Source organism: Anarhichas minor, unplaced genomic scaffold, assembly GCF_050575085.1.
Source record: "Anarhichas minor isolate MPS153535 unplaced genomic scaffold, ASM5057508v1 ptg000005l, whole genome shotgun sequence".
Lineage (NCBI taxonomy): Eukaryota > Metazoa > Chordata > Actinopteri > Perciformes > Anarhichadidae > Anarhichas > Anarhichas minor.
This window is the reverse complement of record NW_027466451.1, coordinates 1446970-1464529: the sequence shown is the minus strand read 5'-3', so window position 1 is coordinate 1464529 and position 17560 is coordinate 1446970. Positions and strand designations below refer to the sequence as shown.

Sequence of the window (17560 nt, the reverse complement as noted above, 5' to 3'; positions counted from 1 at the left end):
GCACTTCCGGGTTCTAGTGTTTACAACTGGGAGCCGAGCAGCGTTGAGACCACAGAGCTGTGTTCAGGCCCATGAAAACATATTTTATGTTCAAAAACAACATGCACTTGAGGTGCTCGGATTCAGACAGTCTGACGGTAGGCTGTGCCGCAGGGCTGCACCATTCAGAACGCCGACATGACATTTTGACACTAGCTAGCAGACGTTAGCAGGCTCACTCAGGCTAACCAGCTAACGTTATCTTGTTGAGATGAACAGCGACTCAGAAATTATGTCGTAACGTCAAAATTAGAATATTCCAGACTTTTTTTTTAATCTGTCGGTTTTACCGAAAAGCAATTGAAATACAACGACGTCAATGTTGAAATGCTATACTTATCTTATTTACTGTCAGCACGGTTTTTGAATGCAACTCCAACTAGTGTTATTTGTTTTTAATCCACTTTTGTTCTTTGTTACGTCATATCATATTCATGAAACTGCACTGGATTTGCAAATATGGTCCCCAATAAATAGTGGTGCGGCAAAGAATAGAGGAATCAGACCGAGTGATGTCTTATATGAGTAAATGCTGCTCGTACCAAAACTACATTTGAACTTAGAATCAATGTATGAATGTTTAAAATAGGAAGAACGTATGTTGTTGCACGTAGGATTTGGGAAATAGTAGCTTGCTCCAAGACAAATAAGAAAATATTGTTGGACATATATAAATATAACTAATATAACATGAGCTTTCATTTTAAGATTAGGCATTATTTAAATAACTTTATTCTGCAGAAATTGATAAGATAGGAACTCATTGGAATTGGCTTGCTCTTTAAATCTCCACAGTGGCACAGGAAGCAGGGCTCCATCACCGGGATCAGCTGCTGAAGAGTCCGGGTTTAGAACTAACTATGAAGAAGAAAAGCAGACGTCCAAAGTCGTCGGAGACTTCGCGACAGAGCAGCAGGACAACGGGGAGCGTCAGTGAGGAGGAGAAGAGGCCACCTGGAAACAGAGGGAGACCTCGGAAGACCGTCCCTGCAACCTCGGACAGTTTCTACCACGATGACGCTGCCGCAGAGGACAAGACCGCCGTCTGCAGTGTGACGGCAGCCGACGACTCACAAAAACATCCAGAGAGCAAGTCTAGAGCTTCAGGTGTGTGTCAGTGCCAGACCCTTATATTTGCGTTCTGTCTTCTTGAGATAGAAAGTCACACCAAACCCCATTCAATAAGAAGGCAATTAATAAGTATAGCGGCTTTTTCTTTCTGTTCCCTCGCAATATTCTGCTATCACCATAATCATGTGTGTGGTAATAAACGGTGGAAATCGGAGTAGTTTTTAAGTGTATGCTTATTGGAAGAGTCTTAATTTAAATTAAATGTCTTCAGCCATGTTTTGTGCGCGCATTTGACATAGACAAAGTAAAGTGTAATTTGCAGATTTATTTTAATGGAGTTCGCTCGGATATCCTTTTCATTACGGATCCGCTACTTGACTCGGTTTTCTCTTGGAGACCCATCAGCTTCTATTTGCAGATTTTTTGGCTCATGGCAGTTAAAAGAAACACTGACCTGTTACTTTTCCCAGCAGGCAGACTGTCAACGGCCATCTGTCGGCTCTGCCATGGGAAGTTTTCGCCGCGCAGCCTGCGGCACGCCTTCGACAAGTGGCCTCAGGATTCCATCGGCATCGTCGACGATGAGTCGGACGCGGCGGCCCAGTCGCCCCTTCTGTTCCACACGGACTTCCAGCGGCTGGTCGGGGTCCAGTTGGACCGCGACCCCCGCTTGTCAGAGTTCATCTGCAAGAAATGCCACTCCAAATTCTACAAGTGCCACGGCATCCTGCTCAGATTTCTGCAGAGAGTCAACCTCCCACCTGTTGGGAAAGAGAACCTGAAAAGCTGGTGAGTCCCAAGAAAAAAAAAAAAAAAAAAAAAGATTCTCAATTGTTCAGGCAGAAAAATCTACAAATACAAACAACCGTTTGTTTCTATTTCAGTAAGAAGTGTCCAGAGGCCTCGGTAAACCACGCCTCAACAAGTAAATAAAAGCTTTCAACTCTTTGCTTTTGCTTCCAGAAATCACATGAAACACAAGTTAACCCATCGCATTACTCTGTTGGGGACATTCTGCTGTTCTCCTTTCAGCACCACAGTCCTTCACCTCAGACCCCGAGTGCCTCCACAGCCTGGTGTCCTGGGCCCACCACCACGGAGAGGCCTGCCGCTCCTGCCCCAACCTGAGGGAGGTGCTGGAGGACCGGTGCTGGGGCTCCGTCAAGGCCGTTTGGAGCTGTGTCGACGGCCACAGGTATGTCATGGACGCCCAGTGCGCTGCCGCCGCCAACCCTGGGTACGCCATGGACTTATACGGTGGGGCGTTGGTTAGTGGCAACGGTGACAGAGCGATGTCGGAGGAGGAGGAAGATGAAGAAGGGCAGCCCAGCGGGAATGGAAGTATAAGCACTCTGGCTCAGCACAGTCCACCTGCACTTCCTGTACAGACTCAGAGCTCAGCGCTGGTGAACTGGACCGGCAACACAGGTGACTGTTTATCGCTCTCGTTGTCCCTAGGAGGTTTGAAGCAGAATCTGCTGTAGATAAATGTCTGAATGGCTGCCTCTTTCTTCTTTTTTTCTGAGGATCTGTGATGGATGTTTTTAGAGTATTTTTCATGAACCGGTAAAGCAGAGATGTCAATAACCTGTTCTTCTACTGCGGTTGCTAACACAGATGATCGTGTGGCGTCTGTATGAACCCTTGTATTGACACGGTTGTGGTTTCACCTCCATTAGACTTCACAGGTCCCGGGGGGGCGTTCTCTCCGGTCCAGCTGGAGGACAGGGCCGCTGACAGCGATCTGTCCGACAGGTCAGACACAGTTTATCTTCCTCATCTGATTCCGTCTTTCCTCTCGTCTGGTGGGTGATTTCACACCCGTAGTTTGGGTCCGGACCAAGTGGGCAAAAATGATAGGTTGTTTTAGTTCTGGTCCGGTTCCTGTTCACACTGACTTCTTGCATGACCCCAACCCAACGAACCAAGAGGGTTAAACGTGACGTAAACAGACGGACAGGTAACTCATTGATCGGACAGTTTTGGCGATTGTCACCCTGCATCATCAGGACCCACGTTGAGAAATCAAATGACTGGCAGAAGTTAATGCAGTACTTTAATACTTGTGATGTGTTTATTTTAGTGCTGGGCAAATTTAACGCGAAATTAACGCATTCATTAATTAACGCCGACAATTATTTTATCATGCGTTAACGCATTTTTTAAATTTATTATTTTTTTTATTTTTATTTTTTATTGAAAGACAAGAGACAATACATAGACATAACAAGAGGATGACAAGAACAGTGAGATAAAAGCCAGAAAACATCCTATAGTCAGTTGTGTGCGTGCGTGCGTGCTTGTGTGTATACGTGTGTGTGTAGTCCTTGAGCCTTTGAGATGGGGAAAAAAATAATAATAATAAAACAAAAAAACAGGTACGTATTTTTAATTTATTATTATTGTAACAGACTGTCTCATGTTTATCGTTTTGTATTGGAGATGATATGTCCCTTCAGGGTTGCCGTAGAGAAAAGGCGACTTCTGCTTCTGGTCGAGGGGGGGGGGGGGGGGGGGGCAGAAAGAAAGAGAAGCTGCACCAGCTGTTGCTCTCCCTGGACACTACTGGACATCGCTGCGGTAAAGTCAGCAGACACTCAGATCTCCGTGGTCAACTCAGCAGACACTTACACTTTAGTGCACCTCTATGCTGAAATTCACGGTAAACGCATTTAAACGGCACAGATCGGAGCGAGCGAAGGACTTTGAAAGTTAGCGGAAACATTAACGTGAGACAACATCCGGTTTATTCAGACGAACATCCGGTTTTCAGAATAAGATGCCAACAAAGTATGAATTATATTCACATTAAGTATAAAACATGCTACCTGCATCTCCTGAACCAAATGTTATTGCCCTTTTGTTCATATAGCAGTACTTTTTAAATAAAAGTGCGCAATACACTACTTTTGAATTCATTATTGAACTTTGCCATAACAATGCGATTAATCGCAAAAAATCCATGCGATTAATCGCGATTAAATATTTTAATCGTTGCCCAGCACTAGTTTATTTATGTTCTTTGATTAATAACTGATGATAAGCATTATTTGGCTGCAGACCGGCCGCATGTTATAATGAATAACAGTAGAGAGAGGTCTGTACAAAAGTCCCATTACGTGCTCCAAGATGACGAACGTCAGGGAGCTCACAGACACGCAAATGAGGCGTATTACTGTGGGATCACTGTCAGAGACTTTTTTAATGGAGAACAGTTTTTGACCTATCCATCATTCAAAAATACCCGCGCTGACTCATATACATGGCCTTAAATACAGATAAGTTCGGCTGATAGATTCATTAGTAATTTATCTTTTCAAATCATGCTAAAGTCCCATAGCAGCTATTATAAAACCCTATGGTTGGTTTGTTTTCACGCCACAAATAAACCACACAGAGTCCGCTTGGAAGCAGTTGTTTGGTCCGCACCAGGCAGCAACCTCCGGTTCTGAGAAGTGAAGCCAATGAGGAAGTGGCTTATATTGTCACTTTCTCATTTCCATCAGGGGGCGACTCCTGGTTGTATAGAAGTCTATGAGAAAATGACTCTACTTCTCTCTTGATTTATTACCTCAGTAAACATTGTAAACATGAGTTTATGGTCTCAATCTCTAGTTTCAAGTCTTCTTTAATTCAGCATGATGTTCATTTCGTAAATTAGGGTCCATTTAGAGTAAAACAGACCATAATGCAGAGTAGGCTTAAGGGTGGGGCTACCTTGTGATTGAGAGGGCGTTATCAGAGCCGTATACAGCGTTTCTACATCACTTTTTTTCACTGGTTGCAAAAAAACAAGATGGCGACGGCCAAAATAACAAACTTCCCCATGACCATGCTCACTTCTTATATACAGTCTATGGTCCACACCGGGGTTTGATTGACAGCTTTCACACCAGCCCAAACGGACCGTACTAACCGGGCAAACAGATCTGAGTTAATTTGAACCGATCCAAACGGGCTGGATGGGACAGCACCATTATAACCACACATTTGTGGGAGAAAACCTCCACATCTGTAGTTTTTGGGTGCTTTGCGGCCTTTAATGTGATCAGATTGAGATTGATAAAAAGGCCAGAACTTCTACAAGAACTCTACCTGTGTGTGTCTCTAGGTTCATCTCCGAGGATGACTTCGAGGAGAGCAGAAAAGGAGGGTTATCAGGCGACGAGATGTTCGAGCCCTACTCAGACAAGAGGTGGGTGCAGGTGTCCTTCAGCAAAAGTTGGTCTTCTAAACAGCCAAGACGGACTGAAAGTTGACTTGTGACAGAGACCTAGGTACTGTGTTAAATGAACTGTTGTGTCCCAGAGCTCGCAGGGTGACCGTCCCCAACAAGAGAAGAAGAAGCACGAAGGCCCTGGTGGAGCCCAAAATAAAGAAAAAACCAGGACCCAAACCCGGCTGGAAGAACAAGCTCAAACCGAAAGGGTACACAGCTTGAGTCTTCCATTTCCTTTACTACACATCCTCCATTCAGCAGAAGTTAAATATCATATTTAAATATGTAGTTTCTCAGTTGGAAGCATTTTATATAAAACAAAAGAATAAGAGAGAATACACGTGCATTTACAAACTACTTGTTTCAGAGAGGAGCTGCCCAACATCTACAAGTGTCCGTATCAGGGCTGCACCGCCGTCTATAGAGCTCCGGATGGTCTGAAGGTCAGAATTCATTTCTGTTATTTAAGTGATACATGCTATTAATTGCATCAGTGACTGTGTGTATGTTACTATAAGGAATGCATCAGTACAGTAAAAGAATGATATGCCATATGGTGTATAGAAAAATACATATACTATTACTAATATACAAATGTATCACTTTTTTCATCATTATTTGGATGCATGTGGATGTGACATAACTTGTTAAGAGAACAAGAACAATATTGTTTCAGTCGTTTTATCTCTATAAACTGATTCTGCAGTCATATGCAAAACAGGATTTTGGTATCTTTGTAGTCTGCGCAGTATCGACCAGGCTTTGGTCGAATGGAGGAGAAACGGTCCGCGGAAAAAAATAAATCTATAAATGACTGTCTTTTCCTATGGGGGGCTGTTTAGAAGCACATCAAGGAGCACCACGAGGAGGTGAAGGAGCGGCCGTGCCCTCATCCCGGCTGCAACAAGGTTTTCATGATCGACCGCTACCTGCAGCGACACGTCAAGCTCATCCACACAGGTGAGCTCAACAGAGAGAAGGGTGTCGTTCATCTCCGTCCGGCTCTCTTCGGGTGAACTCGGCTTCACTGAGCGCAACATTGGCGATCCTTGAACGAAGATGTTGATCACTCGGCTCAGTTAACTGAGGGGAAGTTAGCAACTAATTTGGCTCGGGCTCTTAAGGCGGCGCTGGCTTTGGAGGTGGACCAGCTATTCTCTTTTTAGTGACACAACGCTCATCCGAGTTATGACTTTCAAAATGGAATCTACAAATACTAACCATTAACGGAAGTTACTACGAGCAACCACGAACACATTCGGCTGAGAGGCACGAGTTAACACGGCCACTCGTTAAACTGAAACACCTGTTGCTCTGTCGGGAGTTCTGGAGAACTTTAGTCCGCTGTTGGCAAACCGATTCAACCAGACATTTTGATGCTAACCGTTTTAATTCAATGTTTAAAGTTTGCCAATTCCTCTTGACGGCTGGAGCAAAACGCCACTTCTATTGCCAACATGCGTGCGCATATTTTCGATGACTTCTGCTGTAAAAGGGTTTTTAAGAGCCTTTAACCCTCTGAACTCTAAACAGTCCTGTACCTCTATGGAAACAGCACAAACATGTCTTTTGTGCAGTACGACACAGTTACCATGCCATAAATCATAAACATTTTTTTTTATAACAAGTTCAATTTATTTGATAATTTATTTTACAAAAATTGGCAAACAATGGAATCTATAAATTCAACATTTTTCCAAGTTGCCACAAGAGTTAATAAAATGATATATATATATATACAGGACTGTCTCAGAAAATTAGAATATTGTGATAAAGTTCTTTATTTTCTGTAATGCAATTTAAAAAAACAAAAATGTCATGCATTCTGGATTCATTACAAATCAACTGAAATATTGCAAGCCTTTTATTCTATTAATATTGCTGATTATGGCTTACAGCTTAAGAAAACTCAAATATCCTATCTCTAAATATTAGAATATTTCCTCAGACCAAGTTAAAAAAAAGATTGATAACAGCAAAACAAAATCAAACATTAGAAAATGTCCATTAATGCACTCAGTACTTGGTTGGGAATCCTTTTGCACGGATTACAGCATCAATGCGGCGTGGCATGGAGGCAATCAGCCTGTGGCATTGCTGAGGTGTTATGGATGCCCAGGATGCTTCAATAGCGGCCTTTAGCTCATTTGCATTGTTGGGTCTGGTGTCTTTCAGCTTCCTCTTCACAATACCCCACAAATTCTCTATGGGGTTGTATTGTATTGTTGTATTTCATTTGGAAGTCAAGGCGCCAGAGTCTGGAGAAAGGCTGGAGAGGAGCAAAATCCAAGTTGCTTGAAATCCAGTGTGAAGTTCCCACAGTCAGTGATGGTTTGGGGAGCCATGTCAGCTGCTGGTGTTGGTCCACTGTGTTTCATCAAGTCCAGAGTAAATGCAGCTGTGTACCAAGAGATTTTAGAGCACTACATGCTTCCGTCTGCTGAAAAGCTCTATGGAGATGAGGATTTCATTTTCCAGCATGATCTGGCACCTGCCCACAGTGCCAGAACCACCAGTAACTGGTGTACTGCCCATGGCATTACTGTCCTCGATTGGCCTGCCAATTCCCCTGACCTGAACCCCATAGAGAATTTGTGGGGTATTGTGAAGAGGAAGCTGAAAGACACCAGACCCAACAATGCAAATGAGCTAAAGGCCGCTATTGAAGCATCCTGGGCATCCATAACACCTCAGCAATGCCACAGGCTGATTGCCTCCATGCCACGCCGCATTGATGCTGTAATCCGTGCAAAAGGATTCCCAACCAAGTACTGAGTGCATTAATGGACATTTTCTAATGTTTGATTTTGTTTTGCTGTTATCAATCTTTTTTTTAACTTGGTCTGAGGAAATATTCTAATATTTAGAGATAGGATATTTGAGTTTTCTTAAGCTGTAAGCCATAATCAGCAATATTAATAGAATAAAAGGCTTGCAATATTTCAGTTGATTTGTAATGAATCCAGAATGCATGACATTTTTGTTTTTTTAATTGCATTACAGAAAATAAAGAACTTTATCACAATATTCTAATTTTCTGAGACAGTCCTGTATATATTGAGCTATTCAAGTTTTACAGCCTCTCCTCAGCAGCCTGCAGTTCATTCGAAGTTCCACGGAATTTTTGTCACGCCAGTTTTGGTCTCAGCCGAGGCAATCGTGGCTTCCTAGTTGTACTGAGGAGCCCAAATGTAATGTTTTTTACAGGATCTGGTTAAAGCAAAAGGTTTATTCGGGGCGGTATTTTAAATGAGACGTGAAATATCACAATTTTAAGCTGTTTCGGTTGTGTTTTCTGCCTAAAGCGTTGATGCGTCACGCATGATGTGTTTATTAAGAACCCTCCGAAAGTTGAAAATCTGATGACGGTTTTTATAAATGGTGATAAACGGTGTAGTTTTGGCAATTGTTTAAAGAAAACATGCTTTTCCATCAGAGGTTTAGAGGGTTAATGTGTATTTTGGCTGAAGTTTGTCATCTGCATGTTTCCAGAGGAGAGGAACTACATTTGTGACCAGTGTGGCCAAACTTTCAAACAGAGGAAACACCTCTCAGTTCACCAGATGAGACATTCAGGGGCCAAGCCACTTCAGTAAGTATAGATGATGTGATTTTCCCGCTTTCAAACTTCTGTTCAGTAGTTGACGTAAAATGAAGCATAAGTCTGACCCGGCACCGCATTTAGATTTTTGGTTGATCATTTAGAATTAACAACCGTGAACTGGTCTATACATTACTGTGGTTTAAAATATATATATATATATTTCTTCACCTTCAGATGTGAGGTGTGCGGATTCCAGTGTCGCCAGCGAGCGTCGCTGAAATACCACATGACCAAGCACAAGGCGGAGGCCGACCTGGAGTTCGCGTGCCTGATGTGCGGGAAGCGCTTCGAGAAGGCCCACAACCTGAACGTCCACATGTCCATGGTCCACCCGCTCATTCAGGCCAAGGTTCAGAGAGGCAGCAGCCACGAGCAGCAGCAGCAGCCGTCTCTGCCACCATCATACTCAGACCTGCACACCATCGCTCTGACCGCAGAGGTGGTTCAGCAAGACCAGGACAGATGACGGAGGGAGAGGGTCCAGATCTGCTGAACGGGGACACATGAACTGTGGGATTTTCCCCAGCTCTGAAAACCTGTACTGTGGTTTTCACATTCAGTGTCATGGACTGGGCAATACTGATGGTTAACTCACTTCTCTACAACATAGCAGCTTTATGCGTCATCACAACAAACTGTTGTCTTCAGCATTTAAGTTCCATTTTGGTAGATCTTGACCAATCTGCTGATGATTACTATCTTATGGGCGCTTCAGTTTTCATTCCACACGTCATCTTTTATTTCATCGTCAGGACATCTTCCGACCACCGTTTGCCACAAGTCTTTCCTCCACATGTGACATTGACATTGTCTGCAGTGCAGGCTGACACTCCGGCGGCATTGAGGATCTAAGTTTCTGGGTCGACAAGTGGGGCGTTTTCAGTGTGAACCGCAGGTATACGAGTAGCTGGCGTAACTGGAGCCCGCAAATAAAATAATGGATCCGCTGTCCCAAAAAAATATTTTAAAAAGCCCAAAAATGAGAGCTGCTTTTTCGCCATTTCATGAATGACCACCGCCGGTCCCAACCTCGGTGACTGCGTTTTCTGTAACTGCTTCACAATAAAAGTCACCCAGTGTTTGTTTTTAGTTTGTTTGCCAGTTGAATGATGTGTAGCAGCAGCAGAGGGTACAGTAATGTTGGGTTTGCATTAGCAGCACAGGTCATTTCCGGTCAGCCCCACATTCGTAGGTGGGCGATTTGAGTGTGATAATTAACATAACTACATAATTACAGAGTGAAAAATATGGCGGCCATAAATGGCATATATGGTCGGATTTAATTAAAATCTGAAGGATTAGAACTCGAAAAGACGGCAACCACCTCTGTTACAGATCTGGCATAAAGGTGATGTTAACGCCGCCTGTGGACTGGTTTTAATTCATAGCTGAAGTACACAGTAGCAGTCACACGTCCCACAATGCACTATTCTTGTTACCAGGATATACGTGAAGCACTTCGCTGTGTAACCTCACAGAGAATGATTTTGATCAGTTTTTTTATTAAGTTATTACAATACTAAGCACTCTTTAAGAGTTTATATCTGTATTGTAAACAGCTGAAAGGGCTTCTGATGTTCATGTGTATAATAAAATCCTGTGTGCATTATGTATTAAAAAAAATATTACTGTGGAGGACTCCCAAGCTCGAGGGACTGGAGAAGATTTAGTGTCCCTGTTCACTTTAGACAGTGGTGGGGGGGGGGGGGAGAGACACGCCACAGCTTTTTCAGAGGAAGTCCATCTCTGGGCTGAGGCTGTGAGGGTCCAGGTGCACGGACAGAGCCGATGCGACCTCGGGGTCCAGGTCTGCGCACTGGGACTCCAGCTGGACGGGGGGGGGGGGGAGACCCATCAGCAGAGAGATGACACGGAAGACAGAGAGTAGAGTGAATGCTGTCAGCAGAAGATCCTGGAAAAAAAAAGAGGCGTGCGGGTGTTGGTTACCTGTCTGAGTCGGCTGGAGGACAGAGCGGTGGGAGGCGTCTGCGGAATCAGTCTCAGGAGAAACTGCTTGGCGTGGCTCAGAATCCGGAAAGGCTCCATCTGACAAAAACAAATTTGAATGGTTTGAATAACGCCACGCTGAAATAAACCACATCATCTGCGGCTCGGTCACCTGATCGGGTTGGCCAGCCGGCGTGAGCACGTCTCCTTCCAGGAAGAGCTGCAGCAGAGCGACGTAGCAGAGGACGGAGGTGTGGAGGAAGCCCGGACAACACGCCGCTCTCCGCAGCAGCTCGGCACTCTGCTGGAGCAGCAGGCTAAACGCACACATTAAGAAGTGCTGTAACAGTCTAACCTCTACAGGTCGTATCTAGAGTCTAAAAGTGACAACATGATGGTAAACAAAGAACTAACCTGTAGAAGGCCCACGGCATCAGTCGGTTCAGCTCATCTGACGTCACCATGGCGATCGGCTGGTAAACGCCTCGTTCTTGAGTTTTAGAAAGAAAACAAACGGCTGTTAGATTTAATGTTGAGCGTGCAGAGTGGACCGAGACGTAGTTTTTGAGAAGATTAAACGATGTACCGTTTGGTTGGAAGACGAGCAGCCAGTCTGCCGAGTCCACTAACGCGAGCAGAAGGTCGCTGCAGAGATCTGTGTCTGTCTGGAGGCTCCTCTCCTGCAGACGGAACATTACACACAGAGACTGTAGTAGAAGCAAAAGAGGCAGCTGGTGTGCTTAGAGGCTTTACCGCTATATGGGAGATGTTTTGGGCAAATCATTTGGGAAAATTTTACTTGTGTACTTGGCAAACGCATGTCTTGAGGTCCTTTGTGTCGCACAGTTTCGGGGCTTTGCTTGAAGCTGAAACTTAGTAAACATGAGGTGAAGTTTGTTCCTCAGGGAGTTTTTATGCAGCTGAAATGTGCAGAACCTTTGCATTATCTTAAAGGGCCGGCGTGTAGCGTTTAGGGGATCTATTGGCAGGACCTCTCCGCTAGATGGCGTCTAATTCGTCACGCTGGTAGATATGGTCTGGCCCTTTAAAGGAATAGTTCAACATTTTGGGAAATATGCTTTGTGCTTTATGACTGAGTGTTAGATGAGAAGATCAATATCACACTCATGTCTGTAATGTTACACCTCTGAAGTTCACAAATGATTACGTTATAACTAAGCTACCTGTCTACACCTGAACACAACCTGCCTGCTGGTGGATATTGTCTGGGTTAGTTATTGGTAGTGGTGAATTACCTGTGGATACAGGAGGGATGACAGGTGGTCCTTAACACACAGGAAGAGCAGAAGAACAAGCACCTGGACAAAGAAATGAGGCAGCAGCAGGTCAACATATTTTTTATCCATGTTTGGAGATTATGTAATAAAGATCAAACTCATGATTACTTATGGCATACAGTTTACCCATCGTTAACCTACATGATATCAGAAACCGCCTCATATGAACGTCTGATATACAGAACAAATGGGGATAATGGACACCAATACAGAAATCTGGGATGCATTTCTAACAGATGTGTAATGTGTAAATGTATATACAGTATATATCATTACTTCAGTTCTTTCTTTGGGTTTCATTGGTGCCCGCTGTTTATTTCAACTGCTGTTTGCTGTTTTTAGTCTTTAATTACTTGTTTATTATTTTCAAAACATACAAACACGCTGGTCGCTTTTGACTGAATGGTGGTCAAAATGCCGTGACTATGAGAGAGTTCTCTGCTCTCACCTGTCGGTGCTGCGTGCTCCTCTCTGGCCGCAGCACGCTGAGGGCAGCGCTGAAGCCCTGTTCGTTGCGCCCGCGGCCTCGCCAGGCGCGGTGCAGGCTGGCGGCCAGCAGCAGAGCTGCAGCCGTGGGCACCGGCAACGACGGCAGCCCCTTCTCCAAACTAAATGCCGGACAGAATTTAAAAACACCTTCATGTGAGCAAATACCAAACACACGTACCACCAGAGAGACAAACACACAGACTGAAACAGAAGCTGAAGGGATCCAGATTATGCCGGTTCTTCTCATCCCTCACACCATCAGTTACATGTTTCAACGCTGGCATGTGGAAGTACATGAGATCAGAGACGGTGGTTCATGAGAATGAAGCTTCACCTGCAGGCCCAGTTCTGACAGTCAGCAAGGAGCTGCAGCTGCTCTGGTAGAGGCTCTCCGTCACACAGGCGACGCCACAGGGACAAAAGCACCGGAGACACATGCTCCCACCAGTGCTACACACACACAAACACACACAAAGTAAAAAAAACATTTATGAGGTCTGCATTAGTACTGATTTCATGAACTTCCTACTTACATAATATAACCATGTCATGTTATCGTCAAAATAATGCAGAAAGGATGTACTTACCGAGTCATTCTACTCGTATTTACTCAATGTAGAAGAGTCAGAATGAAATTCCACTTGTGGTTTCATTTTTCTCAAGATTCTTCAAAAAGTTGATATGTAACAGAAACTGGTAAAATATGTGGCGCTATACTTAGAGGGCAGATTTCTTTTTCTTATTTTAGATTGTTTCACAGGGATGCATGACACAACTTAGCAGTATAAAAAACGCCTTTCCAGATGTGTCAGTGATGACGCATAGACAAAAGGTGGGAAGCCGTGGAATGCAGAAAAGTGAGGAAGAGCATTGAGCGTGACACGCATTGTGACTTTCTCCGTGTTCTTTATGACCGGATGTGTCTTCTATTGGTGCATGTTTTTGGCATATTACATTTTCTCACTTTAATCTGCATTTAACGTCTCCCCTTCATTCTCTGTAAGATCATTTTACCACAAAATAGTTCTGCAGGTTTCCTTTGGATTTTGGATTATTGCTGAAAACAATCTCTGTGACAAACAAACGTTTTACACGTTTTGTTCAGCAAGATAATCTTCACACATGAACACCACATTTATGATTTTTGACACGTGAATGCATTTGGAAGAAGTAAAAAGCCTAGTAGTTAGGCTGTAAGGGAACTACATCACGATGACTTCACGTCACCACTACTAAGCTAAAGCAGGACGAGTGCTCTCGTGAGGACGTTCAGTCGTCTCATTTATACGGCCGCGTATTAGAGCCACTGTAGGTAAAAATTACAGAACTGGTGGAGGGGGGTAATATTCCGAGAAAGAACTTGATGAGAATTTCTGATAATTTAAGAGAAAAATATTCTCTGAAAAGAAAAAAAACATTTGTGAGATTATTAAGTATAAAATACATTTATGAGAAAAAAAAAAACTAGTGGAGTGCAAAACCGTGGTCATGAAAAATAGAGCTGTTTTTTTTGTTATGGAACCACATGGCTTCACTTTGTAAGACTGGATCAACCTCAGATGCCACCATTAAACACTGCGCTAACGTGAGCCCCAGAGTGCAAAATACATTATATAGTAGTTTCGTCATATATTGATAATTTAAAAATCTTGCAAATTTGTGAGTTGAATCTCAGAATTTTTTTTTCCAGAGTTTTTCCTTGGAATATTACCCCCTCCCCCAGCTTGGTAATTATTATTTCTTTACCCACAATGAGCCAGCATGAACACCATCAGGACCATGAAACCGAAGCATCTTTCATCGTATCTTTTACACTTTCCTACAAGTAAAAACGCCTTCTGTGGAAAAAGATCCTATCCAAAAAGCATCAGCGTGTGTAAGACAGAAGTCGGCATGAAAAAGCAAATCGAGTTCATCAGCTGTGTGGAGAACAAACATTACCGCTGTGGAGACCAGGAGTAGTGGACAGCGTAGACTGATCTGGGACCAGGCTTTGTCGACTTCTTCCCTCGACTGTCTGCAGCGTGCGCCAGCACACAACACACCCTGGAGAGAGGACACGCAGAGAGCGGACTCAACTCAACTGGAGCAAGAAGTTATACACCTTAGATTTGATTCATCTTTAGATTTCAGTGAAGCGATTCTCACTCTCAGCAGGTGTGACGTCAGGTGGCAGGACAGCAAGCCGACCGGAGAACACGCCTTCCTCTGCAGTCAGACAGACGGAGAGGAGGTGAGACAGAGAAAGAAGTGGGCTCTATTAAGTCCACATTCAAAATTGGATTTATTCTGCAGCTCACCTGATGCTGGTTGACATGTTCTATCAGCGTGTCACACTCCAGAGTCTCCCTCCCTCCTTCGGACCTCACTTTAACGAGCAACACTGCTGGGAGAGCCAGCAGGACCCTGTGAGAGACACACACACACACACACACACACACACACACACACACACACACACACACACACACACACACACACACACACACACACACACACACACACACACACACACACACACACACACACACACACACACACACACACACACACACACACACACACGATTGTAATGGGAAAATATGTTGTAGTATCATGTGAAATTTTAGAGAATGTACAACTGAAAGTGAGGAACACAGGCAGACACAGAACAGCAGTTTCTGCAGATGATTTTAATTAGTTTTGTATCCGGGTGTCTTGTTATCTTTTCCCACAAGGGTGAGAAGTGAAGAGACACTGTGCCTTTGTTGGTAAGACAAAGACACAGAGAGACCTTGACTCCAGAAATGAATGTCCGCAGAGACAGACAGCCTGTGTCTGAAATGCCATACTCCCCTTTTGACGCATTATCTGAAGTTGTAAAGGCGTGAACCTTTGTATGCATAAAGGATGTTGAATATTGCATTTCGTCTAAGGTTTCACGCAGTCTACTGAATACGTAGTTGCTGTGCTTTCTTCCCTCTTGCAAGAGAATAAATGGAAAAAGACAACTTCGAATCTTCTGATGACTTCATTATTAATTTGTGAACAAAAACTCTCGTCTCCCGATTAACCTAGAAATTTTCCACCACATGATCTACATCACAGGTGTCAAACTCAAGGCCCGCGGGCCGAATCCGGCCTACCACGTCATTTTATGTGGCCCGCGAATCCGCCAGCAAAAAAAAAAAAAAAGATATATATTTTTTTTAATTTTGGAAAAAAAATTAAAAGTTAGACTTGAAAATAAAAACATCCCCATGGTCGAAATTATGAGATAGAAAGTTGAAATTATGAGATAGCATGTTGTGAAGTATTATCACCGTGGCTGGACATTGATTACTTGTCCTCCTAACAGTCACTTGGTAACAATATGGTTAATTAGTTATTACCTTTTTTTTTTTTTTAAAACAGGTGGACAGCCTGTAAAGAGGTTTTCCAACAAGTGATTGAGTTGAAAAAGATTGACAAATAATCCCAAAATGTCCACGAAGAGAAAAATTGATGCAGAGGGAAGAAAATGTAATTTAAGATGGGAAAGCGAATACATGTCTGTGCTTCAGGGAGAAAAACGGGTCTGTCTTCTGTGTTATGATGCGTGTCGGTGATGAAGGATACAATTCACGTCGGCATTTTGACACCAAACACGGAGCTAAATTTAGCCTCCAAGAAAAACATCAAATTGTCCAAGAATTAAAAGGCAGACTGCAATCACAGCAGAATATATTTACAAAAGCTACAGCCCAGTGCTGCTAAAGGTATGTGAGCAGGTGAGCTCCGACCAGATACAGACTTTTAAAAATGTCAGTTTGTGAAGAAACACCATCGCAGACCGAGTTCAGGAACTAGCAGCAATCTAACACAGCTAGCTAAGAGACGAGATACATCATCTATCAATGTTTGTAAGAGGCTCAAGGCAGACCTGACTCTCAGTGAGGAGCTCTTGGATGTAGCTGCCATGCACGGGACGACGGCAGGGAGGGACATTAGTGATGCAGAGAGGTGACAAAAATAGCTTTGAACAAAGTTAATGTAATAACTTGTGTTTGATGATATTTGTCTTTGTTATTTTCTTTAAAAGTTTGATCTTTGATAGAGTAATGTGGGTTTCTTAACCCTAAATCAAAATTATTTATGTTATAATAACAGAAATGTGCTTAAATATCATTTTACATTTATATAACTTCATGTACAATATTTTTACACTTGAATAAACAATAATCAAAAGCAGAGAGTTAGTTAACAATATGTCAGGAGTAGTTACAGTTATACAGTCTTACAGTTACAACCGGCCCTTTGAGGGAAACCATGATGCTGATGTGGCCCGGAGTAAAAATGAGTTTGACACCCCTGATCTACATGACATGTACGTCCGTGTGTGTGTGTGAGCACCTGTTCCACGTGCTCATCGTGTGCTGCAGGCTGAGCTCGGCCCTGATGCTCGGTGGAGCTGAGGAGGAGCATCTCTGAGACACCGATTCCAACAGGACGTCGCTCACGTCGGGTCGGCTGCTTCCACGGCAGAGGTTGGTCACTTCCATGTCATAGACAAGCTCCTGCACGCACACACACACACACACACACACACACACACTCTGTTGTTCAGATTCTGATTTAACGTCACCTTCTTAAGTATTTTTTTTACGTTTTAACAATGAATGCATTCAGGACCACAACATCACGCAATTTAACAGTTTACACTTGTGTCAACTGAACAGCTTAACAGTATACACACCTGTAACCGGGACAGGATGTCTGGCAGACAGGTCCCTGTTTCTGACACTCTGTGATGCAGCTTCTCCAGGCTCTGGTTGCTGTTGACGTAAAATACATAGAAGAGTTACATCCTCACTTAAGGTGAAAATATATATTTTTTTTATTAATTTATTATTTTTTTAAGATCAGGTGCACCTT

The 17560-nt window shown here is 43.5% G+C and overlaps 2 protein-coding genes across 4 annotated transcripts in view; one reads left to right on the top strand and one right to left on the bottom strand.

Annotated features, from left to right (window-relative positions):
- On the top strand, positions 1-10022 carry znf276 (zinc finger protein 276). 2 transcript variants are annotated; one of them, XM_076075720.1, is made up of 12 exons: positions 1-137; positions 835-1146; positions 1584-1899; positions 1995-2035; positions 2143-2538; positions 2790-2865; positions 5222-5305; positions 5419-5538; positions 5697-5772; positions 6172-6289; positions 8822-8921; positions 9108-10022. In XM_076075720.1, exons 2-12 carry the CDS (start codon positions 900-902, stop codon positions 9397-9399), a joined length of 1866 nt encoding a protein of 621 aa, XP_075931835.1. In that variant the 5' UTR covers positions 1-137; positions 835-899; the 3' UTR covers positions 9400-10022. The 2 variants fall into 2 exon arrangements, with proteins under 2 accessions (XP_075931835.1, XP_075931824.1); XM_076075709.1 differs by having other exon boundaries at positions 1581-1899.
- fanca (FA complementation group A) overlaps positions 7134-17560 on the bottom strand; it is a 34886-nt gene continuing 24459 nt past the window's right edge. Inside the window, exons 30-42 of one of the 2 annotated variants that reach the window (XM_076075696.1) lie at positions 17382-17460; positions 17039-17202; positions 14968-15073; positions 14816-14875; positions 14609-14713; positions 13002-13117; positions 12627-12786; positions 12137-12199; positions 11467-11560; positions 11295-11370; positions 11053-11197; positions 10881-10979; positions 7134-10761 (exon numbers count right to left, since the gene is read on the bottom strand). In XM_076075696.1, coding sequence (XP_075931811.1) covers positions 10663-10761; positions 10881-10979; positions 11053-11197; positions 11295-11370; positions 11467-11560; positions 12137-12199; positions 12627-12786; positions 13002-13117; positions 14609-14713; positions 14816-14875; positions 14968-15073; positions 17039-17202; positions 17382-17460 — 1366 coding nt within the window. In that variant the 3' untranslated portion in view covers positions 7134-10662. Of the gene's footprint in view, positions 10762-10880; positions 11198-11294; positions 11371-11466; positions 11561-12136; positions 12200-12626; positions 12787-13001; positions 13118-14608; positions 14714-14815; positions 14876-14967; positions 15074-17038; positions 17203-17381; positions 17461-17560 lie in introns of both variants that reach the window. The other variant, XM_076075690.1, reaches the window with a different exon arrangement.

Bases quoted from the DNA above. Each gene is read 5' to 3' on its own strand.
- znf276 (XM_076075709.1), top strand. From the start codon at position 900: ATGAAGAAGAAAAGCAGACGTCCAAAGTCGTCGGAGACTTCGCGACAG. The intron at 1,147-1,580 runs GTGTGTGTCAGT...TACTTTTCCCAG, and splicing joins GAGCAAGTCTAGAGCTTCAG to CAGGCAGACTGTCAACGGCC. The intron at 8,922-9,107 runs GTAAGTATAGAT...CTTCACCTTCAG, and splicing joins TCAGGGGCCAAGCCACTTCA to ATGTGAGGTGTGCGGATTCC.